Source organism: Patiria miniata, unplaced genomic scaffold (genome assembly GCF_015706575.1).
Source record: "Patiria miniata isolate m_02_andy unplaced genomic scaffold, ASM1570657v1 HiC_scaffold_26, whole genome shotgun sequence".
Lineage (NCBI taxonomy): Eukaryota > Metazoa > Echinodermata > Asteroidea > Valvatida > Asterinidae > Patiria > Patiria miniata.
This window is the reverse complement of record NW_024037065.1, coordinates 6,764,939-6,792,400: the sequence shown is the minus strand read 5'-3', so window position 1 is coordinate 6,792,400 and position 27,462 is coordinate 6,764,939. Positions and strand designations below refer to the sequence as shown.

The 27,462-nt window shown below is 43.4% G+C and overlaps 1 protein-coding gene across 5 annotated transcripts in view; it reads right to left on the bottom strand.

Moving 5' to 3' along the window:
* The window catches only part of LOC119733780 (F-BAR and double SH3 domains protein 2-like), a 105,216-nt gene that overhangs the window by 6,539 nt on the left and 71,215 nt on the right, over positions 1 to 27,462 (bottom strand). The window contains exons 14-17 of one of the 5 annotated variants that reach the window (XM_038207142.1): positions 21,934 to 22,017; positions 17,841 to 18,111; positions 14,623 to 14,840; positions 1,170 to 1,196 (exon numbers count right to left, since the gene is read on the bottom strand). In XM_038207142.1, coding sequence (XP_038063070.1) covers positions 1,170 to 1,196; positions 14,623 to 14,840; positions 17,841 to 18,111; positions 21,934 to 22,017 — 600 coding nt within the window. The remainder of the gene's footprint in view (positions 1 to 1,169; positions 1,197 to 14,622; positions 14,841 to 17,840; positions 18,112 to 21,933; positions 22,018 to 27,462) is intronic. The other 4 variants (XM_038207143.1, XM_038207144.1, XM_038207145.1 and 1 more) reach the window with 4 other exon arrangements.

The window sequence follows — 27,462 nt, the reverse complement described above, 5'->3', positions numbered from 1 at the left end:
TAATACAAATGGCTTTTGGAAGTTGTTGATAATAGATTTGGGAGATATCAATCTGTTCGACTTTAGAGGGAGCCTACAAAAAATGGTTCCAAATGGTTCCAAATGGCTTTTGGAAGTTGTTGATAATTGATTTGGGAGATATCAACCTGTTCGGCTTCACAGGGATCCTACAAAAAATGGTTCCAAATGGTTTTTGGAAGTTGTTGATATTAGATTTGGGAGATATCAAGCTGTTTGACTTTAGAGGGATCCTACAAAAAAATTTAACACATGGAATTCATCCCCTACCCCTCCCTCTGCCCCCCCCCTTTAAAAAAAAGGATTTTGAAAATGCTTTAAAAAACCCCATGAATTTGGATGTACATAAATGTGTAGGTGCTGTGTTAGTACCACCAAAGCCAAACAGAGTAGCATGCATTCATGACCATACCATGCAAAATTAGTATGATATGAAAATGTCTCCACACGGTGTGTAACAAAATGCTTAAAAAGGTGCGATTAAAATGTTTCATTCTGTTTTGCAGAACATCAGATTAATGTTCAGTTCCTGCTTCTTCAGATCACTAGCAGCTGGCTGGGACTACAGATACAAAACTTAGCGATGATAACCCTATAACTCCCTAGCGTCTTTTACTAGGAAGTGGACCAAGTCCATCAAAATCCATCAATCACTGTACTACCAATACAAAACTGAACATAACTTTGTAATGGAATCCACCACTGTCGCACTGGTCGACATTCATGGACTTGCTACACGTGGCCTTTATCACAACAGCAGTACAGGAAGCTGGGCAAAATCAATCGGATACCCTTAGCACTGCTTCAGGCCATTAGGCCCAAATCCATCAGGCCTTCTGGACCAAGTCCCCCAAAATCCACCAAAATGGGGGGATGGATTTTGATGGAGTTGGGGTGGTTAGGGTTAGAGTACTTAAAGTGTGCGATGAGACGTTGTAGTTGAATGAGTGAAACTTAAGTGAAAACACGAACTCAAACTTGAAATGGCTTTCATCTTGAAGTGAAAATGACAAAATTGGCATGAATTATATAAACTTTGGAAGGAAAATTGAAAATGTTGAGAATTTTACTTAAACTTGAGTGGCTGGGCATACACAGTGTAAGAAGTGAAAGATGAAATGCCAGAAATTCAAAATAATTCACAATTGTACCTCCGGAAATACAAACACTGTTGGTGTCTGAGACAGTCAGTGTAAGCATGCATGAAAAGCAAGTCAAACAAAAATATACATTATGTACAAGTTCACAGTGAAACAACCTACAAGAACGATTACATTAGATAAACAAAAAAAGGTTAAATTTTATCAATGATTGCTGAGGGTGTGGGGCATATTGCAGAACACGCAAAACTGTGCAGAACAACGTAGAGTGAAGACAGAAAGTATTATATATAACTGACATACAGATCCTTGTTATTTGATTGGTGGAACTCGCATCACGTGACATTCGTTATTACTCCCATTCACACCGGGGCTGAAAAAGTCCCATTCGCCCATGGGGAATGGGAAATACTATTGAACAGTTAGGATCATTCTTGTTCCATGACGCGGTATTTGTGTACAAATGCATGCTGGTGTGCGCGTTCAGCGTTGTGCGTAGCGCGTATTGTTCCAAAGAGCCAGCCCTACAGAGTTGGGTTCAAACATTTTTGTGAAGGGGTGGTTTGGAAGAGAGAAATACATTTTGCACCAATTTTGTATTGAAATAAAAGTTCAAATATTTCAAATGAGAAGGATCTATATTTATGTCAGTTATATAAAACAAATATTGAGTGGCTTTATATTGTGAAATGGGAGGAATATTATCGCTAGGTAAATCTGGACTTTTCCAGTTCACTCGGCTTCGCCTCGAGAAATCAAAAAGTCCAGATTTTAAAAATGTGCTTACTATGGCAGAAAATTGTCCTAACTGGGAATATACAACACTTGCAAACATCAAAAAACAAAACTACCAAATTATTATGAAATACCTTACTGGACTGTTAGTGAATGACGGTCTTAAGCATTCTGTAAAATCATGGTATTGACATTTTCAAGAAAAGTGGTATTTTTGGATCAATTTGCACACTGGTTGGCAGAACAGCATTGGAAAAAAACTAGCTTTTTTTCAAATACTGCCCCCAATGTACCATATTTAGTTAGTCCACATTTTGTTTGCAATCGATATTACACACCCATGAACGGGTACAAGCCAGCTACGGTAGATTGGTTCCCTGACCTTACTTTTCCCCGACACCTATAAATTACTCCATTTCATCTAAGTGGGGTCAGGGAACCAGACTACAAGAACATAATTGTTTTTCTTGGTTTTTCCAGCATCTATGAACACAAAACTTCAAACAGGTCAGTGTAACAATATTTGATTTAAAATACTAAACCCCAAATCCATCCATTTCTGAAAATTACAGCAAAAGCAAATGTTGTGTATTCCCTTTAAGATGTTTAAGCACTATTTCATGACGTGGTTTCGTTAACGGTTGCGTGCACTGATTTAGGTAAATTTTTCATCTGAGGTAAACGTGCATGTTTGTGTGCTTACTGCTTACAGTCTCCGTGAAATAGACGACGGCATTGTTAGCAGAAAATTGTGAGCTTAGCAAATCGTTAGCTATAAAAATTGGGCCCTGCTGTTTACAGACCACAGATTTTGGTAGTCGGCTTAATAAGTTCTGCAAGTTCCTCATTTATGAATTTGAGCTATTTTGTCTTTATTTTGTTTTTCTGTTTTATCTGTGTTATGCATTGTTCTGCCTGTTCTGCAAAATACTTACTATTACTAGTCTAGGGTCTCCAAAGAGAGTGCATATCTAAATTAACAAGGGACAGGGGGGACCCACCCGCCCCGTCCCCCCACCCCCACCCCACATTTTAAAGCGGGGGACATTGTTGGTCCCCCTCCCCACTTTTTCTTCCCCGAATAAAAATTGTAGCCTACAATAATTATTCTATTGCTCAGAATACATGTAGCTGATTCAATTACTCCAAACTGAAAACTTTAAAAGATGATCTTTTGCTCAAATTAGTTTTAGTGGTCAGAAATTGCCTCAGATCACACCACAGAAATTGCTTTTCTATAAATGCATGTCTCCTCAACTATATCCCCCATTTACATTTAACTCCCCACATTTTCATCCCCAACACTGTGGCCTTACCCGATCTATGATCGGGTAAATCAGCTTGTTGTAAATATATTGTAACGTCTCTCTGGGTTGAGAGACATTATCAAATAAAGAGTCAGATACAAATATCTTACACACACACACTAGTACTTTATTCGGGATTATTTACATCTCAGGTCAATAGAGGGCGCACTATATACAATGTAAAGTTAAGGCGTACATGTGTACATGTCAGGAACTCTGTCGGGGTCAGAGCCCAGATCATCCATCTAATGCATGGTATGCGGGAGCTCTGTGTAGGTCAGAGCTCAGCTCAGGAATCTACTGGGGAAGAGCCCAGTACAACAATGACCAGAACTGCCATTTCTGCGCGCTTTATATAGACTTTTGGGGGCGCGTCTTAGCCAATGGGAGCATTGGATTCTGGTGGTTATGAATAATGCATACGTGTACAAAGGCATGGGGAAAGTTCTCTATGGGAGATTTGTACACGCTGACTTAGACATTCTAGTGGAAGAAAGTCCGAGAGCAGTGGTTAGCGGGCGAAGTAGGATCACTCGTGGGTGCGTTACGGGGAACTGATCCTCAAGGAAAAGGGAAAGGGAATAACTTCTCGGTACATAGGTTTGTGTACAAGACTTAGTCTCTAGACTAGGTAAGAATCTACACACTAATGCTATGGAGTAAAACTATGAGATGAAGGACGTAACCTGACCTCTGGCTACCGTAGGTCTCGGCCAGTGGGTTAGCGGGACACACTCGCTGGGGTGTACGGGGTCACTGAGGGGTGAATACACGGGTAGGTTTTAGCGAGCCACATTCGCTAAATGCTTCGGGTCAATGTGGGTCAGATGCGAGGTAAGGTGTGTGAGGGGAATTCGCATCGACTCCGGGGAAAGGTGGAGGGAAAATGGCTAAGTCCTAAGTACATGTCCCATGGCGGTACATGTTCAGTAGCTGTGAGTGCTACCTGCATTGCGCGCTATACAATAGCGTACTGTACAATGTGCTGCACACTTGTACGTGTGTCTAAGACTTCGTGGTAAAGCTTCGCGCTGTGTGAGGGCACACAGGATCGCTGCAAGCATTACACTGTGCACGGAGTGGAATGGATTGGTTAGGAAAGAAGTAAACTACGCAATTTGCGGGAACGCAACACTATCTCCCCCTAGTTTTTACAACGTCCTCGTTGTAATAAAAGGAATTACTGAATAACAAGAGTTAAGAAAAATCAAAGATAAATGGAGCGCTAAAAACATGCAAAAAGTGTAAAACTTAAAAGTGAACATAAAGAAAACAACGAACGGTTACATTTCCTTTAAATGCGGATAAATGAGAGATAATCAAAACAAAAAGAAGGTAAATATTCATCTAGAACGACGAAAGTAAAAGTTCAGTGTCCATATCGATGGAGGGAAAAACACTGAGTTCATTCACTCGGCGCAGTTCATCGACCATGAATAAGCGTCGTGGAAATGGGGCTGGGAGACTAGAAATAATCCTGAAGTCTCGCTGGCCTTCTCTTAGAACGGGTACTCCTCCTCTCTGACAAGGGCGAAGTTCCTGTCGCAGAGGGCGCTACAGTTGGTTTCGGGGAACCAGATACTGTAGCAGGCGGGGTTGATGAGGGGTCATCAGCGCATTTGGTGCTGGATGTTTTCCTGGCGTTACTGCGGGGGACAGCATCATCCTTTGAGAGAGAACCCTTCTCCATCAAAGTTTTACGAAGGTCCAGCATCCATTTTGGGACCTCGTCACTGAGATACTGCTTAAGTCGGTCATGGTGAAGAATTTTTGTTCTTCCCCGTTGCTTGAACCGGACTTCAAACAGAAGATCACTCAATGTTCTGAGAATGACGCAGGGGCCTGCCCATTTAGCTCGTTTTAGCTTGGGAGATAACCCAGCGGTTTTTGTGCTGTCTCGCATGTACACCAAGTCACCAATTTGATAGTTTCTTTGGGAAACTCGGGGATCGTGGTCTTTCCTCTGTCTTTCAGCGGATTTTCCAAGATGTTGACGAACCAGATGATGGACGGTTTCCATCCGTTTCCTCACGGATGCAACATACTCGCATTCATCTAACGGTTGGTCCTCTGTGTTGGGGCCACCGAGTACAAGCGCAATTGGTAGATGGGTTTCTCGACCTAACATCAGCATATTAGGCGAGTAACCTGTAGATTCATGCTGGCAACTTCTGTACGCTGAAGTTAGAAGTGGGAGGTGGATGTCCCAATTGCGTTGGTCACTGTCAACATACACTGCGATCATGTCAACCAGAACTTGATTGAATCTCTCCGCCTGTCCATTGGCGGATGGATGGTATGGGGAAGTTCGAGTCTTGTGGATTTCCAAAAGCTTACAAACTTGTTGCATGAGATGAGACTCATAAGTTCGGCCTTGGTCGGAGTGAATGTCAAGGGGTGGGCCAAAACGGGAAATATATTCGTAGACGATTTTATGAGCCACCGTCTCTGCCTTTTGGTCGGGAATCGGGTAAGCCTCCATCCACTTTGTGAATTGGTCACCGACTAAAAGGATGTATTTGTTCCCATTGTCACTGATAGGGAATGGACCAAGGATGTCCGTGACTAGTCTGTCCATCGGTGCGCCGACTCGATAATCCTCGAGGTGTGCTCTGGGGGTTGCGTGTGGCCTTTTGCGGGCACCACACTTAGCACACTTGCGGACCCAGTCACGAACTGTTTCCTTAAGCCTGTACCAGTAAAACTGGCATTTGATTTTCTGAGCAGTTTTCTTCACCCCGAGGTGAGCAGAGGTGACGGCGTCGTGTGCAGCTTGAAGAACGGCACTCTGCAGTGCTTGAGGAATCACAAGTTGCAGGTAAGATTGGGTCTGGTCAGGAGTTACCCATCTTTTAAAAAGAACACCGTCTTTTAGCACCAGCTGTTGCCATAGCAACCACAGGTTCCTAGTGGCGGGACTTTCGCGTGCTATCTGGTCTCTGCTTGGTCTCTCAGGTGATTTGGTCATCAACTCCATGATGATCCTCAGGTCTGGATCTGCTCTCTGCAGTTTAGCTATTTCCTCTGTCGTGTAGCCACCGACCCAAGATATGGCTCGTCCGGCGCTGGGACCGGCGGGGGCGCTAGACGGGGCACGATCACTCGTGACCTCACCATCTTGGTCGTCTTGCTGTCCAGTTGGATTCGATTGTTCTGCAAGTTGCTGCCCGGCACTTGAACCGGCATCGGCATCCTTTTGCGGGATGCAGGGCGCGTTGCAGTTCAACTCTCTTCCAGCTGAATCAGAGGATTTTTTAGCAGGTTTAGTTCGGTTGTTCGGCCGTACTACCCGAATGGCTGTGGGCAAATTGGCTTGCCCGGGAGTTTCTCCAGTAGGCGTGGCTGTGTGCGAAAAACGACCTTTGAACTGTCCATCGTCAAAGTCGCTGCAGGTAAACTCACTGCACGAGCGCCAAATAAGTTTACCAATGCTACACACAGGAACCAGTAGGAGGGTTACCAACGTTGCCATCAGTACGAGGACTGTCCGTGGGGATACGGGTTTGGCCTGAGGGTTGACGTCATTGCTCGAGGGCTGATCGTCAGCAGCTGATGTTCTCTTTGGGAATTGAACTTCAGCGGAGGTAGCGTTTACTCGTCTGGTCGAAAGGGGGACCACATCGTCGACTTTCGAAAAATCGGACCACAGCTCGCTTTTGGCTTTGCACTTCTCGCAACCGCCGCAGGGGAGTTCAGCGAGTATGGTCGTTCCGTCGTAGCACGGACAATCGTCAGGGTCACATGGCACCCTAGAGAGGGCATCTGCGTTGCCATGTTTCCTCCCTGGTCGATGTTCGATTTTGAAGTCGAACTGAGACAAGATTTGAAGCCATCTTGCCATCTGATCGACAGGCTCACGAAAAGACATGACCCATCGAAGAGCGCTGTGGTCAGTTCTGATGAGGAACTGTTTGCCCAGTAGGTAGTGTCGGAAGTACTGAAGGAAGGTGACGGTTGCGAGGAGTTCTCTCCTCGTAGTGCAGTAGCGACGCTGCGGCTTTGTCATCGACCGACTAGCATATGCTATCGGCCGTTCTTCCTCCCTCTGGGTCCGATCACACCACTGGAGTTGCGATAGAGTAGCACCAATGCCACTATCTGAAGCATCGGTATCAATGATGAATAACCCATCATCATTGGGGTATGACATGACTTCGTTGCCGGTGAGGGCGGCCTTTAATTTCTCAAAAGCCGCTTGACAGTCATGAGTCCACTTAAACGTCTGTCCGGCCTCTAACAGACGATGTAAGGGGCTGGCTATCGTGGCGAATTGGGCTACGAACCTACGGTAGTAAGAACATAGTCCCAGGAAAGAGCGTACTTCAGTTATGTTCTTGGGGGTGGGCCAGTTCTGCACAGCAGAAACTTTACTAGGGTCTGGTTTGACACCATCTGGTGTGATGATGTGACCGAGGAACAGAACTTCCGTCTGGAAGAGTTCGCACTTGCTCGGTTTCAGCTTCAGTCCAGCATTCCCTAGTCGGCGTAGGACTTCACCAAGACACTCAATATGCTCGGAAAATGTTGATGACAGGATGATGATATCGTCTAGATATATCAGCAGAGTTCGCCATTGCAAACCTTTGAGTACTAGCTCCATACAGCGCTCAAAGGTACTGGGTGCGTTGCATAACCCAAAAGGCATGGTCACGTACTCGTACAGTCCACTTCGGGTTACGAACGCGGTTTTGGGACGGTCTTCCTTCTTCACTTCAATCTGCCAGTAGCCCGACTGCAGATCGAGGGTGCTGAAGATTTTTGCCCCACTCAGGCAATCTAGGCAGTCATCAACACGGGGTAGGGGATACGCGTCACGGCGCGTAACATCGTTCAGCTTACGATAGTCGACACACGGACGAGTTGTGCCGTCCTTTTTCCGGACAAAAACCATTGGTGATGCCCAGGGGGATGTTGACTCGCGGATCACACCCGCCTTAAGTTGGCTCTCGAGAACTTTCTCCTCCTCGCCCTGAAATGCCTTGGGGGGACGGCGGGGAGGCTGGCGTATGGGGCGTGCGTCGCCGGTGTCAATAGTGTGCTGCACTATTGACGTTTTTCCCAAATCCTCCGCGGATTTGGCGAAAGTGTTCTCGTGGCTGGCCAAAAGTTCACACAATGCTTTCTGCTGGTGTGGGGACAGGTTTTCACAACTCCTCTCGTACAGTTTCTGTAGGTTTTCTGACCACTTGTCAGAAGGATTTGGGGTGTCGGGGACGGCGGGACTGACTGGGTTGACTGCGTATGACGTTGGGCGGGCATGCTCTCTGCACACTCGCATTACTCGATAGAGGTGATCGGTTTCACAGTTTTCCTGCTCGGCTATGAGTTCAACCGCATCAACTTCATGCAGATATCCAAGCGTTGTACCTGCCTGAAGTTCAATGTTCTCGGGTGAAGTGTTCACAAGTCGGACAGGTATGCCGATGTCTTCTCGGCGGGGATCAATGAGTGAACTGCCAACCACAACATTGTGACGAAGGTTGGCAGGTTCAACGACTGCATACATGGAACTCAGTTTGTGATGATCAGCTATGCCCTCTGCTACCCACTCGCTGCATGCTGGAATTGTAGTGTTCTGCTTCAGTGCGATCTTAACTACACGGGGAGGGGCTCCTTGGACTGTCCACTGAACCCAGTTACCGGCAATTCGTATGCCGTTACGTGCCTCCAATATGCAATCATAGTGGTATAGAAAGTCATAGCCAAGGATTCCTTCATCGCTGATGGGGGCGACAAATGCATCCCATTGGAAGTGCTGTTCACCAATCATCATGTCGATTGTGGCAACACCTTCAATGTCAATGAGTTCCTTGTTTGCAGTTTCTAGTTTTGTGCTTTTGCACGGGGGTTTGAGTTCAGGGCGTTTTTCAGCAGGGATCTGGCTGAAAAGTGCTGAAGAAATGATGGTCACCGCCGCTCCGGTGTCGACTAAAAGTTCGCTGTCTTGGTCGCATATCTGCACTCGCAAAAATGCAGACATGCCTTGAAATTGCTGTCTACCCATTCGGATAGTGTTCTGTTCATTGGGACGGACCGGTGCCAGGCCGGACGGCACGGTCCGCGTTAGTTTTCCGTCTGTATGACGACGACCTCCTTGGCCGCTGTGTCGGGGCACTTGTTTGCAAAGTGGCCGGGCTTGCCACATTTGAAACAAGTAACATCCATCTGCTGCTTCTTGGCTTCAGCAGGCTTGGCGGATTTCTGCTTGTAGGCGGGCTTATCTTTGATCAGTTTGACAATTCCGTTTAACCGTCGGTCGAGGTTGTCTTGGAACTGTTTAAACTGCTGTTGGTTGACGAACCCGGGATCAGCCTCAGATGCTGCCTGTACGGTGTTCACACGATGTGATTTTCCCGAGCTTGTGGTGTCACGGAGGCTCAGGAAGTTTTCCACCGCCGTTGTTGCCTCCTCGAGGGACTGGGGATTCGTCATGCCAACGGAAACTGCCATCTGTTGGTCGGGGAGGCCCTTCAGAAAATGGCGAAGGGCGATGCTCTCTCTGGTAACTGGATCTGCCGTAGGGTAGCCACGGAAGACGAGGCGGCGAATGTCGGCTACAAACTCCGCCAGCTTCTCCTTCGGCTGATGTCTCCTCGCTTCTAGCTGAGCGATGTAGTAATTTGGCAATTGTCGTTCGCCAAATCGTTTACCAAGCTCCTTCACCAGGGTGTCGGACGACTTGATTGCTTCGGGATCCAGTTGCTGGTACACGTACTCGGCCGCCTTTCCACGTAGACTGCTGACAAGTCGGAAGCGCTTTTCTTCCTCGGACCAGCCGCAAGCCTCGGCGAGACCCATCAGAGGTCGGACGAAGCCTTCCCATGACTTCGTGCCGTCAAATTCTCCTTGGCGAGGGAGAGGAACATCCAGCTTATGACTCGGCTGGGTTCGGAGAGGACGGGGCTCTGCTTGCTCTGCTGCAGTTGGTTTAGGGGCGTCAGCTTGTGGAACGGTGGAAGGGGCAGTACTGGGAGCAGACATCACTGGCTGTGAGTCCTTGGGCGATTTCGCTGAAACATTGGCATCTGTCTGCTCAGCCGTTGATGGGCTGTGTAATGCAGCAGTTGCTCGCAGTTGTTTCAGCTCTTTCTCCGCCTCCACTGAACGAAGCTTGAAAAGTTCGAACTGTTTTTTAAGTTCTTGAAGTTCTGCACTCTCTTCCTGTAGACTTGAATACAGGTTGGTGTCATCATCATCATACAACGACTGTAACCTGCGAGATTTTCGCTTGGCAGGCATGTTGGCTGCTGATATTGACAAGCAGAAAGTCAGAGTCTAAAGCTGGGAGATCCGTTCAGTGGAGGGGTACATGAAGTGACTTAATTAAAAGTCATGGTAGTGTGCGATGGTGTGTGTAAGTTCGTATCCCAGCGCTTGCCACCAGTGTAACGTCTCTCTGGGTTGAGAGACATTATCAAATAAAGAGTCAGATACAAATATCTTACACACACACACTAGTACTTTATTCGGGATTATTTACATCTCAGGTCAATAGAGGGCGCACTATATACAATGTAAAGTTAAGGCGTACATGTGTACATGTCAGGAACTCTGTCGGGGTCAGAGCCCAGATCATCCATCTAATGCATGGTATGCGGGAGCTCTGTGTAGGTCAGAGCTCAGCTCAGGAATCTACTGGGGAAGAGCCCAGTACAACAATGACCAGAACTGCCATTTCTGCGCGCTTTATATAGACTTTTGGGGGCGCGTCTTAGCCAATGGGAGCATTGGATTCTGGTGGTTATGAATAATGCATACGTGTACAAAGGCATGGGGAAAGTTCTCTATGGGAGATTTGTACACGCTGACTTAGACATTCTAGTGGAAGAAAGTCCGAGAGCAGTGGTTAGCGGGCGAAGTAGGATCACTCGTGGGTGCGTTACGGGGAACTGATCCTCAAGGAAAAGGGAAAGGGAATAACTTCTCGGTACATAGGTTTGTGTACAAGACTTAGTCTCTAGACTAGGTAAGAATCTACACACTAATGCTATGGAGTAAAACTATGAGATGAAGGACGTAACCTGACCTCTGGCTACCGTAGGTCTCGGCCAGTGGGTTAGCGGGACACACTCGCTGGGGTGTACGGGGTCACTGAGGGGTGAATACACGGGTAGGTTTTAGCGAGCCACATTCGCTAAATGCTTCGGGTCAATGTGGGTCAGATGCGAGGTAAGGTGTGTGAGGGGAATTCGCATCGACTCCGGGGAAAGGTGGAGGGAAAATGGCTAAGTCCTAAGTACATGTCCCATGGCGGTACATGTTCAGTAGCTGTGAGTGCTACATGCATTGCGCGCTATACAATAGCGTACTGTACAATGTGCTGCACACTTGTACGTGTGTCTAAGACTTCGTGGTAAAGCTTCGCGCTGTGTGAGGGCACACAGGATCGCTGCAAGCATTACACTGTGCACGGAGTGGAATGGATTGGTTAGGAAAGAAGTAAACTACGCAATTTGCGGGAACGCAACAATATGTAGTAATGTACACTGCTAGTACTGGCGCAATTTTGAGGTCAAATCTTTGTTTTACTCAATACCAAAGAATTCAAACAATGCACTGTAATGTTCATGCCAACATTTCTCATTGTTACTGATTTGCTACTATATATATACAGTACAGTAATTTTCAACATTTCAATTTCAATTTGCTGAAGGCCCAAGCAATATGACAAACAATAAAGTGCAATGTGTCTTCATAATTATTGTCACATAAACATGCAGATTAGGAAGGTGAATTGATCCCATACACCATCAATGTCGTAACAAAAATTAGAATTAATCCTTTCAAGACCATGGCAGTGTGAGTGGAGTCACAAAAGAAATTCCATTTCAATTGATTGACCTCCTCGCATCATATGCATAATTTTAAGGGCAGAAACCATGCATCCAAATACCAAAGTATACACTCAACCGAAATATGAAATATGCATTGTAAATGTAGTCAACTAATTTGGGGTCTTTGATTAAAGTGTTTCAAAATTGGTACATCAGTCAAGTTTTTGTCTGTTATTTTTCATTTTCTTTTTTAGCAACATGACTGATACTGATAGCTAGGCAAATGATTCCAATCCCAACTGCAGCCCTTAGTTCAAAACATGCAGGATTTTACACAGCTTACATAACACAGCACTGAAATTCATTAAAGGCAAGGGAACTTGGCCACAGTGTCCGAAACTGTTGTTGTGAACGATTGCCAATTGTGCAGTGATGCGTGACTGAAATTAAATGAAACTCATAGGGGTTGAGGCCAAGGCTTAGGAATATCTGCACAACCAAACATTTTCAAAATTGACTTCATGGTTTTCAAAAATAGTCAGATGGGCACTATTTTTGGGACATACTATATAATGCATATTTCATATCCGACCTCAAAGAACTAGAAAAAAAAAAGAGTGCAAGAGAAAAGATCATGCCAGAATGTTTTGTAACCGTGTATATTGGGTCCTTGGTGCGACTATCACAGTGGATGGGCTCCTTCAGGGTAAACTGGGGGACGTGTTTTTTTTGTTTGGGCGGGCGAGGGGAACAGCGGGGGGTGTGCCCAAAACAAGGATTCTGGAAGTGTCGCCGCTGGTGCCGGTAGTAAGGCACCAGAGTTGGCTTAACGGGGTCAGCTGGGCGATTTTTGGTGGAAAACACAGGGGTGTAGACGGGTCGAGAACTGTGCGGCTTGGGCGTAATAGTGGGGCCATTACCGGGGAAGAGTAGGGAACCCACGCTCCGTTTGACAGGCTTTGCGTGGGCTCGGGCGTAATTTGGGGTGCTCTGGGGGGTCATTTCGAGGGTCGAGAGGGTGAGATTGTGGAAACAGGGACAGGTGGTGCTGGGGGCATTGCATAAGTGACGGACAAGCTGTTGGAAAGGGGGAAAAGACAGAGTGCACAGAGGATAGAGTTACAGTTTCAAGTTGGTTAACAGGAGAAACACTTTAGAAAAGACTTCAAAAGAGCATGCACACATTGACTTCAGGGCTTAATTTCATGGCGCTGCTAAGCACGCAATTTTCTGCTAACACAGCCGCTTTCTATTTCATGGCCAGACCATAAGCAGTATAAGCACAGCAAAAGGTAACTAATAGCTCAGAAGAAAAAAAGTTGCTTAAATCAAAGACATAATAGAAATCTCCATGCAAGCGCACATCCGCACCATGAAATAGTGCTTATGGTTAGCACAATTTGCTGCTACACTAGTAGTTAGCACAACGTTTCAGCTAACTTTTAAGCAGTGCCATGAAAATGGGCCCCGAAATTCTTAATCAATTGGTTTTAATGACAGTCATGCAACAATTTTGAGGTTTTGGGGATAGAGGGTGCAATACCATAGACCAGCTAAAAAGAACAGTTAAGCTCTGCAAATTTGTGTGCTAAGCGTAAATCAGTTGAGTGCTGGTCACACCCAATATGTACACCGCATGAACAGTTTGGCTGGAACACTGTCTGCTAAACAAATAATTTCCATATCTAGCAAGTTCCTGTGCCTCGCAGCCCCACGGAATTAGCCCCTAGTGTGAAGACTAGCAGAAACAGGTTTCATTTGTTATAAAGTGTTACCATTCTACATAAACACCGCAAAAAAGAAAGTCCACACTCATTGGAGGGGTCATCATTTTGAATCTGATCGTCTTATGATGACGTCATTTATATAGACCTTTTGGGAATGTTGTTAGCCACATTTTGATAGCCCGTCTGCTACCAAAGACTGCAAATCGTCAAACTTTGATGACGGTTTATGAAAAATGATGCAGTTAGAAAAGTTACAAATTTAAAGAGTATGCGAATGGAAATAGTTGCCAATGTTACACTGCCCGAAATGAACGGCAGGGAATAGCGATCGCACAGTGCTTGTATGCATGGGAGCATGTGAAATTCAATGACCCACACTTTGTTAGGGCACTGTGCAGTCAACTTTGCAACTTTTCAAACTGCATCATTTTCATAAACCGTTGTCAATCTTGGACAATTTACAGTCTGTGGTAGCAAGCAGAGTATCAAAATGTAGCTAACAACATTCCCCAAAGGTCTAATACAAGTGACGTTATCATAAGACGATCAGATTCAAAATTATGACCCCTCCAATGAGTGTGGACTTTCTTTGTTTGCGATGTCTACATCTGTAATTAAGCATGAAGCAATGGGAGTTTGACAAGCGTGTGAGCTGTCACAAAGCTTAGCCACTGTCACATCAAACCACGGAATGAAGAGCGCATTACTCTATTGTGTAGGATGTGACACACATTAAAAGTGACACTAATTTTCTGCTAGCAATTCATCAACACACGCACAAAATATATTGCCGTGATGGGCCAGACAGTATACAACAAACATGTTTGAACTCAGGGTGCTTTCAAAATGTATTCTTCACAAGAAAATGAGGTGTCAGCACTCCAGTAATTAACATGTAGCTCTACGGCAAAACAAACATCTCAATGGTGGAAAATATTAAGAGAAAGTTGGGAAAACTTACTGAACCTACCTCGGGCGTCACAATCTCGTTGACCGAGGGGCATCCCAGCTCTTCCACCAGGAGCGACGGGAAGACCCCCACCCGGCCGTTCAGCTCCCCCTCCCAGAAGCCGTCCCCCTCGTCGTCCTGCTTCAGGACCTTGATGACGCAGCCTTCTGAGAAGGACAGCTCATCGGTGGTGCAGCCCTGGTAGTCGTACAGGGCTCTCGCAAAACAGACTGGGTTTTTTTATGGTAAGGAAACGGGATTAGAAGTGATGCATGACACAAGCGCCAACCAATGCATCATGACCACTACACCACTACGTAACATCAAATTATTGTTGCTACACGTTTATTTGTCATAGTCCATCTGTGTTGTTGGAATATTTTTGACATTAATATTAGGAGCCGAAAAGATTTCCAAAAAAAATAATGCTTTATGTCAAATTAAATTGATAACACTTCAATTTCAAAGTGAATGTGAATGAGTGATGGAAATGGAATTACAGACAATGCTGTGGTTGCTTATTTCTACACTTATTTCTGTGCTTACCAGTTTCAATAAAATTGGAGCTGCTGGTCAGTAAATGTCGGTAAGCAAATTACTGTGATCAGCGAGAATCCGACTAGAACCAGTTACAGACAATCCACAAGAGTATGTCATTTTTGCTGGTAACCCATTTTTGCTAAGCAAATATGTTCTGTGCTTAGCAAATGTATGTGCTTAGCAAGAATCAGCTGGGAACCAGTCACAAGCAATGTACATTGTGTGACATTTTGGCTAGTAACCTGTTTTTGCTAAGCAAATATGTTCTGTGCTTAGCAAAGTTCTTGGCTTAGCAAGAATCAGCCGGGAACCAGTCACAAGCCACATGAAGTACATTGTGTAACATTTTGGCTGGTATCCTGTTTTGCTGAGCAAATATGTTCTTTGCTTAGCAAAACTCTGTGCCTTGCTATTCCACAATAAATTGGGTGCTCAGGTGAGACAGACCAAATGCATGATGTGTGAAATGGAATACTTGATGGGAACGAAGTGCTTCGTGCGATCAAGAAATTTCTGTGCTTAAAAAAATTCTGTGCTTACTAGCTCCAAGACAATGGCCCAGCATGAGAATGAAGCACACAATGTGAATGGTATGGTGATCGCACCAATTTCTGTGCTTGAAACGAGGGCAACTTTCTGTGCTTAATAACCACCGATCTCTATATGCTGACTGCATAGCGCATGCCCATTACGCCCTACACTAACTGTGGTGTTTTTTGAGTTCGCCCCTGGTCTTCCAAATGCGGCCACCAATACAACATTACAAATGTGAATGACCACCAGATCTACAACGGCAAGACCGAATCAGTCTTCCCAACATGGCTTCAGTTAACTTCAACTAGTGACTGTCTACATGTCAGGGATGTGATTGGTCTGTAACAAAAAAACCTGAAAATTTTATGCATGAAGTGCAAACCCCGGCGAGCGCGAAGCGCGAAGCCATTACGGCGTGGGGTCCGGGGCCCGCTTAAGGGCCCCGGAATTTTTAAGGGCCCCGAAAAAAAAAAAATTGATTTTAGATGCTCTGTGGTGCAATCTGAGGCAATTACTGGGCACTTTCCTCTAAAATTCTGAAGCAGAATTTGTTTTAATTTTATGAAGAATTTTCCCTTATTTGTTAAAATGTACTCTTGTTCTAATAAAGTTTTTCTGTACTCAAAGTTGAGAACCATGCTGTTCTCCCCAGGATTTTTTCAAACCTGTGGGGGAATTTTTGTTGTGATACAACAACCTGCGAAGCCACGGCGTGGGTTCGGGGCCCGCTTAAGGGCCCCGAAAATTTTTGATTTTTAGAAGCTTTCTGGTGCATTTTAGAGCATTTCAGAGGAGATCTTGTGATTTAAAAAAAAAAAAAAATCAAAATTGTAAACTTAAATCACTTCTGCTTCCGATAACATGCCTTTCAAAATAGCGTCGGTAGTATTGTTGGAAAAAATTATTTCACCATTTCTAAGCAAGGAATCGTTTATATTTCATGTATTTTGTGCCTGGATTATTCTCATTTGCGCCACAAAAATTATCAAGACTAGCTATCAAAAGTGATTAAAACTTGCCTCACCTACTTAAAAATATATTTGAGGTGGGTCATTCCACAATTATGCTTAACGTACATCATGGCCGCTAGCGCCGCAAACATTCAGTCTGGCCGGCCGTACATTGCGCCGTACACACGGCCGGCCCGGCGCGGTACTATCCGGCGCGGTCTATCCCGTGTGGCCGAAAATTCTGCCGGACTGCAGAAACACGCTACGATGTTTCTCCACAGGTTCGAATTTTGCAATCTCGTAATTTCAATGGAAAATACATACACAGAAAATGAAGATCACGTTCTGTGAATTAATTTTCAGAAATCCTCTTTTTCCATCGATGGTTGTTTTACTATTTTTACGATCCAACTTCGGCCGATTGATTCCGCACGGAAAACGAACCTACGTGAGTACTTGCAGTAGTCACTGGTTCCGATCCTTCATCATAGCATTGATTCTGTTAGCACGCGAAGGGTACCAGTGTACCATGCTGCACACGTCTGCACACCTGACCAGCGCAACACGTGCATCTCAAGTACCGACACAGGAACTAGACCTACATAACCACAACCTCGGCCCCGAGCGAAAAATCACATAATCGCACTAATGGCAACCGCATGGTCTTCAACTTCGTTCTCACATTGGGTGTTCAATATGTGCGTGCGGCATGCATATCGATCAACGAAGTTTATGTCCGTAAGTAAATTTCGGCAAGCAAAACTCATTATGAATAATTAATTAGCACATTCTACCCCCCTATTTTCTCAACGGATTCACACGATTCACGTTGGTGGACTTTTGAGGCCCAAAAAAACGGATTTCCGGATAAAACCGGAGAAATCACATCCCTGACATGTACATGTATGTGCTATCAAGTCAGTATATAGTGGTCAGTGTTAGTAACTTCACAAATTGGTAGATGAGCCTAATTTCAAGGAAATTTAAGCAATTTGCACAGTATGACATCTGACGAGTAACCTATTTTCGCAACACTAATATTTCTGCACCAGCCAAGCTTCCATGCTTAAGCTGCTTCGCAAATTTTACTCCCGGAGTTCATGTACATGTATGTAAGTGACCGAATGCATGACGTGAACCGGATTCATGAGTGGAAACGTTGGTGCACCATGAGATGATCACACATCATGATAATCGGTCGCTCACCGTGGCTGCCGGATGGCGCTTGCTCAGACTCAGACTCACCCACGGTCTGTCCCGAGGCCGTCGCGGCGCCCACCTGATTGGCCATAGCAGCCTGGACCTCGTAGTCGGTCAGCGAGGCCGAGGACATGTAGGGCTGGCCCGTCTTGCTGAGCTGGGACCAGCCCGGGCTGCCCTCCGAGGAGTTGTTGGAGAGCTGCCGGGTGACGTGACGACGCTCCACCTGGACGTAGGCCTCCGGGATGTAGCCGGACTGACCGCTCTCATTCCTTGCCTGTTGGAGTCATTAAAATAATGGGCAGTTCCAGCGTTATAGAATGTCCGTCAAAGGACCATTCTTTGGTCACTGTGTGACATATAATTGGGCTCTTCTGCTTTTTGAAGTTTTACCCCTTGTTAGGGGAGTCAGGTTGGCGTAGTGGTACTTTCCTCGCCTTCCATCGCTGTGATGCGGGGTCGAATCCCCCCTGGGCCAATATGTGGATTGGGCTTTCAGTCCCTGCCTGATTCCGTGGGTTCTCCCCAGAATATTCTTCTTGGGTTTTCTCCCACCTCTAAAACTGTAATTTCTTCTCGTTGTCTTCTCTCTACAGGTTTACTACTGCCTAGGGCACTTTTGAGGAATCCTTGGCATATTACTTTCACTGATTCATTGGGTTAGTACTTTTTACTTCCTACCTCAGAGTACAGTTTCTACTTTCCTAAATTGTGTCGAAATATTAGGAGGGGTCATCAAATTTCGGTCACGTGTGTGACATAAAACGAAAAAATGTTATCCGGCCCATATCTGAAATTCACGCTTTTCTCCAAAGTTCTAAGGACACAAACACCCATACTTATTTTGGAGTAAGACTAGCCTTGACCAAGGCTATCAGCTTGTTCCCATACGAGCTTGTTCCCGCTACCGCACACCGCGCGCGCCGCGACACAATCACTATTACTATACCGTTAGCCTCAACGACCCTTGCGTGTGCTTTGTGTGCATGTACGTACGCCCCACACACACTTCCGCAAACAGCCGTACAATAAGTCGAAGCGGAAGATAGCCTTGACGCAACCGTGGCGAATTCCTTATGTGTTTCTTTATAGTTTCGACCGAAATTGGCTGAAAATTTCTGATGCGCATATATTACACGATATCCAATCAAAGCCCGTAAACTTTGACCCGCGACATACATATTCATGACCCGCAAATTACTGTATACATTACGTACATGTATGTTCACTCAAACCATGGTATGTCCAGGTATTTCAATCCCATTTTAAACCATTTCTCCAGTTTTATTACAAACAAATGAAATATGCCGCTATATGAGTGAACAGTTGTTCAAAATGATACTATTTCCATGTATTGCGAATTGGACAGTTCAAAACAGTCCGCCGACGTTTTGTCGGTGCAACAGCGTACATTATCACGCCGCTACCTGCCCGTGCTATTCTGACAGCGAATGTAGGGAACAGGTCAACTCGGACCCAGGTCAAATCATACCCATTTAATCGAATGCAGGATAACTCGTATCTATAAGCACCCGTATGAATTAACTGCAAGAAACGAGCTATTGACTTTGGGATGGAAATATACGAAACTGTCAGGTACATGGTGAAAAAAACTCTCCCTGAATTCGTACCATGTGCAAACTACATCTCATACGTACGACACATGTATTTTAACGCGTACGTATGAATCGTATATGTCGTACCTACGACATACGTACGACATGTAAGTCGTAGATGTAAATCGCACGAGATACAAGTCGTACGTTCTCACAAGATATGTTGTATGTACGACATAATCGACAAACAAGTCGAACATACGAGTTACAATTCATATTTTGTACACACGAGATATGAAGTCGCACTTATATACGACTTTGTCGTATGCGACATTTATCGTACCCTGTCGACTCAACTTATGCACGACATATATGTCGTACCGGCACCTGTCGACATTATGTCATATGTTTGATATGTCATACCCTGTCGACAAATATGTCGTACCCTGTCGATGATATTAGTTGTACCCTGTCGAAATATGTCGTACCCTGTCGATATATTAGTCGTACATACGACATATAACTTATAAGTTGTTCATACAAGTTAAACTCAGTCTTACAGAATAAGTTTGCTGAAGGAGAGATATTTTTTTCCCATATCCCCTTGACAGCTTAGAAGAAATACCCCCCCCCCCAAAAGTCAGCGGTAGATATACTCAATAGCGTGAGCGCTTTTTTTGCCGCTGAACGTGAAAGCGCAGCGTGTCTCACTGCATGGCGCCAGCCGGGCCGGTGCCTGCAGTGGACGGCCCCAACGAGGCCTCTGTGCACCTTGACATCGTTTTTGCCGGTGTGCGGTTTTGTACCGTTTGCCTTTTTTTGAAGGTCTAATTTTTTTCATCCTTTTCATTTCATTTTCGACCCAAACTATGTGTAACTTTATAAATATTATTCTACTATTATTTAAGATTTTAAGGGGGTGTTTTACAATCATTATTGTTACCACAGGCCGTCTGTTTATAAACCTTTGGTCGTATTATGCAATTCAATAAATATTCATTTTTTTGTCAGCCGTTATCCAATGAGAGAAGACTATTTACCATAGCGCGTACTAATTATCATATTCAGCATACACGGTTGCGTCAAGGCTATCTTCCGCCTCGACTTACTGTACGGCTGTTTGCGGAAGTGTGTGTGGGGCGTATACGTACATGCACACAAAGCACACGCAAGGGTCGTTGGGGCTAACGGTATAGTACAACATTGTGTCGCTGCGCGCGCGGTGTACGGTAGCGGGAACAAGCTCATATGGGAACAAGCTGATAGCCTTGGTCAAGGCTAGAGTAAGACTAGTCTTTTGTGATTTACAGAATGCATGAACAATGTACACCCTCTACTTTAATTGTTACTAAATGGGAATTGTTCTGTGGTCACGTGCGTGACATTTTGATCGATCATGTGTGACATTTTGTAATTAAAAGTATGCTAATTTATGCACGGAAAGACCAACTTATAAAAGTTCTTAAGAAATTTGCATCTTTTCTTACCAGCAACACTTTAGTGTAATAATAATTATGGGAAAATGGGACATTTGGGAGACATTCCCATAGACTTGTGCACATATTTTTTCAAACTTCAATGTGTTCTAACCCAATATTCCCTTGTCCTTTTCCCACGAATTTCAGTATGATTACTAGTTAGACCACGAGCAACAAATATAATTAAATTGCGACAGTAATATTTGGCCTCTAAAGGGGGGCTGTGACATTAGGGAGACATGAAAATGTCTCCCTAATGACCGATGTCTGCCATCGTGCGAAGAAATTACGATAACGTGTCTCCTTAATGGTACCATTACACATATAATCATTTGTATTACAGCTGTACATCACGTAAAAAACGTCCCCTCCCCCCCCCCCAAAAAAAAAAAAAACCAATTTAGGTTCAATTTCTGAAGAATCGCCCCAAAGAGCTTGTAAGAGCTTCGTGAATAAACCTGAAAAAAAGTAGTTTTCAAATCTTAAACATTCATAATCTACATGTAGTAGTGGTCATGGAGATTACAGATGAGGAGTTTTTGGATCATTTCTTTGAATAAATAATTAGACATCATAGTTCATTGGCTCTGCTAAGGGCATTCCACTTCCTTCCATAAATTGCTGGAATTGCACGAACCAATTTTAAAGGTACATGGAATCATTTGCTTAAGCATTCTTTTTTCATTTGAAGAAACAAAATTGCTCGATATTTCAATCCACAGCAACTAACCTGTGTAATTTTCACTTTAGTGACTACTATACATTTTGAGAAACATAGAAAACATATTTTACAATTTTTTGAGTCAGATGGTAACTGGATTCTTCCGTTTGTAAACGTATGTCAATGAAAAAAATCAATCATACAGGACATTTAAAAATAAAAATTATTCATTAATAAGGGATTAAGATAAACTACTTGTACAATTATTTCTACTACAATACACTGCCAGGTGTTTCATTTTCCCCCTTTGTTTGTTTGTTTGTTTGTTTGTTTGTTTGTTGGTGGGGTTTTTTTTGGGGGGGGGGCAAAACAATCAGTTCATGAGGTCATGACCTTTGACCTACCTTGACCCAACCATCTCCTTCTGATTCTTCAATGATTTCCAGGTACTCATGTTCCCTTATCGACAACTCATCATCTCGCTGAGCCTGTTTGAAAAAAAAAAAAAAGAATGAATAAAAAAGGTTATGCTGCAGCTACAAAATTAAATTGTGGTATAACTTCGGCCCTCTGGGGCTCGTTCAATGGTGAACAAAAACATTTTAAAAATTAAACAGCAATGAAACAAGTTGTGTTTTATTTTATAACATTGTATTACCTAGTATTTCATTGTATAACATATTGTATTACCTTGTATTTCACTGTATAACATTGTGTTTCATTGTATAACATTGCATTATCTTGTATTTCATTTTATAACATTGAATTACCTTGTATTTCATTGCATTACTTTGTATTTCATGGTATACGATATTTCCTTATATTTCATTAAATATAACATTGCATTAACTTACTTCATCGTATAACATTGCATTATCTTATATTTCATTGTATAACATTATATTACATTGTATTTGATTGTATGAAAATGTATTTTCTTGCATGTCATTGAATAACATTGCATGAATTTGTATTTTATCGTATAACATTGCATTACCTTACACTTCATGGTATAAATTTGCTGTGTTTCCTTAATATTTCATTGCATAACACTGCACCTTGTATTTCATTGTATAACATTGTGTTTCCTTGTATTTCATTGTATAGCATTGTATTACCTTGTAGTTCATTGTATAACAATGTAGTACTCAGCTTGTATTTCGTTTGTATAACACTATATTACCTTTATTTCATTGTGTATCACTGTATTACCTAGTGTTTCATTGTATAACATTGTACTTCCTTGTATTTCATTGTATATTATATTTCATTGTAAAGCATTGTATTACCTTGTAGTTCATTGTAGCTTGTATTTCATTGTATAACACTATATTACCTTTATTTCATTGTGTAACACTGTATTACCTAGTGTTTCATTGTATAACATGTATTACCTTGTAGTTCATTGTATAACATTGTATTAGCTTGTAATTTTTGTACAACACTGTATTACCTTGATAAACATTGTATTACCTAGTGTTTCATTGTATAACATGTATTACCTAGTGTTTCATTGTATAACATTGTATTACATTGTATTTCATTGTGTAAAATTGTGTTACCTTGTATTTGATATATTACATTGCAATTACATGTACTTCTTGATGAATCCATAAAACCATACAGTGCTAGGATGATTTACGTATGAGGTATTTGGTATGAGGCAGGGTGATTTGTAGCAGTAGAGTAAAAAAAATCTAGGTTAAACTCATATATTTTATACAGCAACAAATTGACAAGTTAATAAAATAAGGGAATGACAGGCACTAATTAAGCAAAACATACCGCACAGTGATTAACCAGTATACGGACCTTTTATTGAGTAAAAAAAATCTAGGTTAAACTCATATATTTACACGCAACAAAATGACAAGTTAATATCATAAGGGAATGACAGGCACTAATTAAGCAAAACATACCGCACAGAGATTAACCAGTATAGGAACTTTTATTGAGTAAAAGAAATCTAGGTTAAACTCATATATTTAATACAGCAACAAATGACAAGTTAATATCATAAGGGAATGACAGGCACTAATTAAGCAAAACATACCGCACAGTGAGTAACCAGTATACGGACCTTTTATTGGCAGGGCCTTTCATTGTATAATATAAACAATGCAACAGAGTTGTCAATCTAAACGTGGATGCTGAAGGGGGAAAGTAATCAAATGTAAACACGCTGCCCAAGTTGTGACATCATTCAGACGTCATTCAGAGGTCAACTGGGTGTAACCATGGTAACTGGTTGACGCACACTGCAGCGCCCTCGTGAACACAGCATTTCGCTAAGGAGGTTGTAAACCCAAGTTTTATAATTGGCTCGACTCCAGGAAGCAAAACTAAGTATGATTTAACTCCGATGTATAGGGGGACAATCTGCTGCGTAACAATTTACCCATTTCAGATTCTCATTTGTGGGTAATTTCTTTGTATAGACCAATCTTGGCACACTATCACTTCAAGCACGACAGCCCCCTTTAAAGGGAAGATACAACATTTGCAAACATCAAAATATGAAATGATCAAATTATCTCGAAATACCTTACTGGATTGTTAGGGAATGATAGTCTAAAAGCATCCTGTAAAATCGTGGCTCCTTGTGTGCTGACAATTTCAAGAAAAATTGTATTTTTCCAACGCTGGTCGGCTGACCAGCGTTGGAGAAAACTTGGGTTTTTTTTTCTCAAAAACTGCTCTTAATTTTCTCATGTTTATTTATTCCACATTTTCTTTGCAATTGATTACACACATGTGTGGGGTACAAGCCTGCTAGACTGATTCTCTGACCTTACAATTTCCCTAAGTCTATAAATTGCTCCGTTTCATCTTCAGTGGGGTCAGGGAACCAGACTACAAGAACATGATTGTTTTTCTTGGTTTTTCCAGCATCTACGAACGCAAAATTTTAAACAAGTCAATGAAACAATAGTTGATATAAAATACTAACCCCCAGATACATCCATTTCTAAAAAATTACAGCAAAAGCAAATGTATATTCCCAACGTGACAGATTTCTGTGCTTGGAGGCTCCACGAAAATTGACCCCGTCGCTCAAAAGACAATAGTTTGTTTGCACTGCTGCCATCTTGAAGGGGTTTGTTATTGTTCAACAGGGACACGTAAGAGCAGTCCTCTCATGCATGTCAATGAGTTAACGTAACAAATCACAACTCAATCATGGCTTCCGAGTGCAAATTGATCTATTGTGAGCAATGGCGTTGCCAATCAAAAATTGGGACTATTAAAGCAAAAAGCAATAAAGATCAACTTAGGGAAGTTGTTTATCCTAAGACTTGGTCAAACAGCTTAAACAAGAGCACGGTGATCACTTGTGAGAGCCGTGTCACAAGTCTGGTATGAGGCCGAGCCCAATTTACTTGGCTACGGCTCGCTATATGGAAGCGGCTGCAGCCTCTTAGCGAAGACTGTGTTACCTCTAGCCATAGCCGTGCAGTTTGGATGCGGCTTATTAAAGTCAGATATGATGCCGCCTCGACACATAATCAAACACACTCACACCTTGGAACTCAGCAGAGAAGGTCCACAGTTCGTATTCCTCAACTCCATCTGGAAGTTACAAACCTCGCAAAATAGTAGACAGGAAGACGCGGGTTCGAGTCCAATCCAAGCAGTCTTGAGAATTATTTTTCTCACAAGCTGTCACACGGTACTGAGTTTTACGGTGCTTTAAGTTTGGTTTGGTGAAGAGCAAATTCCCAATGTTACAGACATCAGCAGCATAAGAATGAATACAACAGGTTATGAAACAATTAGAAACACCTGAAAGCACTGAGTTTGTGGTGCTTTATCGAGTTTTGTCGGTGAAGAGCAAAAACTGTTAGGCTCTTCAGGATGAACACGACAGGTAACGATACATCTGCAACGGATGACTACCAGCCGTTTCAAATAGTCGTCAATGTTTTCCAGACTCTGACAACTCTTCTGATTCTTGTTCTCAACCCTCTGAGCCTGGTTGTGCTTCGTCGGGCTGGCGGCATCCAGCAGACCACCAAGATTCTCATGGCCTCGATGACTGTCTCTGATACCTGCTCTGGGGTCGTCTTGGCGGCACAGCTGAGTGCGAGTCTCTCCGGCAAGTGGGTGCTCGGGGAATTTCCCTGCAGCCTTTTCATGATCCTGAGCCCAATTTTTATGAGCGTCAATGCCCAGTCCCTGGTCCTGTTGACGATTGACCGCTACATCGCCATCGTCCGTTCGTTGCGTTACACCACGCTGATGACGACCAAACGGGCCAAGATTTTCGTGGCACTGGTCTGGAGCTGGGCCACTGCCCAAAACCTTGTTCTGCTTGTCATCAAAACACAGATGAAGGAACAACTGGAAGGCGATAACTTGTGTCTGGCTGTCCAGTGCACCACATGTTACCTCGTGTACAATCTCGGTTTTGTGATTTCTTGCTTAGTAGTCCTAGTACTGTACTTGCACATTCTCAAAGTGGCGCGGGGTCATGCCCGACGCATCGCGGCTCAAAATCACGTTGGAGGACGCCACCAGGGCCAGAATGCACCGGAGCGGATCAGCACCAAGTCCGCAACTACCGTTCTCATCATTACTGCAGCTGTATGCGTCAGTTGGGCAGCACCGATCCTCCTGAATATCTATCTCTACAAAGGCGTTTTCGACACTCGGCATCCAGTGTACACTTTTGGGGTGACCATCTACTTCACCAACAGCTGGCTGAATGTGGTCATCTATTACTGGAGGAACAAGGAGCTCTGGCAAGCACTGCGAAGCTTGATAGCTTCAAGCTGTCGCTGACATTGATGGGTTCCGTAACAGTAGACAGCGCATTGTGACCACTCACAAGAGCCTTAAGTGAGAGTAAGCAAAGCACTGGTTAACTCACATCTAACTTAGTTAACTCAATAGTTAGCTCACTAGTTTAGAGTGGTACAGCTGCTTATCAGATAAACTTGAATTTCAGACAAAACAGCATGACAAGTTAACGTTAATAGCATGAGATACTGACAGGCAGTAAATAGGCACAATATCATGTACAGTGATGAACCAATACACATGTAATGGACCTTAAATTGACTCAGCCTTTCATTGTATAAACATACAGGCTACGCAATAATGCAACTGAAGTGTCAATCCACATGTGGATGCTGAAGGAAACAAGTCAGGTGTGTTTTACAAACACAAATGCCCCGCAACGGTGACAGTTCCCATGACATAACACCACTCTTTTAACATCAACTTACATGTACCTTGGTCACATGGAACATTCATTGACAGCATTAGTGTCTTTTGTGGGTTTTATATGAATTAATCCCTAATCCCTATAATCTCGGAATAAATACATGATTTCTATTGTTTTAGCCACTGTGAACTTGACCCTTGACCTTTTGGCCCCAAATTCAATAGGCTTCTTAGGATTACCAAGAACAATCCACAAACCAAATTTGAAGTTCATATGTTAAGTATTTCTCAAGTTATCGCGCTGACAAGATTTCTATTGTTTTAGCCACTGTGAACTTGACCCTTGACCTTTTGGCCCCAAATGCAATAGGCTTCTTAGGATTGCCAAGAACAATCCACAAACCAAATTTGAAGTTCACATGTAAAGTATTTCTCAAGTTATCGCGCTGACAAGATTTCTATTGTTTTAGCCACTGTGAACTTGACCTTTGGCCTTTTGGCCCCAAATGCAAAAGGCTGCTTAGGATTACCAAGAACAATCCACAAACCAAATTTGAAGTTCATATGTTAATTATTTCTCAAGTTATCGCGCTGACAAGATTTCTTTTGTTTTAGCCACTGTGAACTTGACCTTTGGCCTTTTGGCCCCAAATGCAAAAGACTTCTTAGGATTACCAAGAACAATCCACAAACCAAATTTGAAGTTCATATGTTAAGTATTTCTCAAGTTATCGCGCTGACAAGATTTCTATTGTTTTAGCCACTGT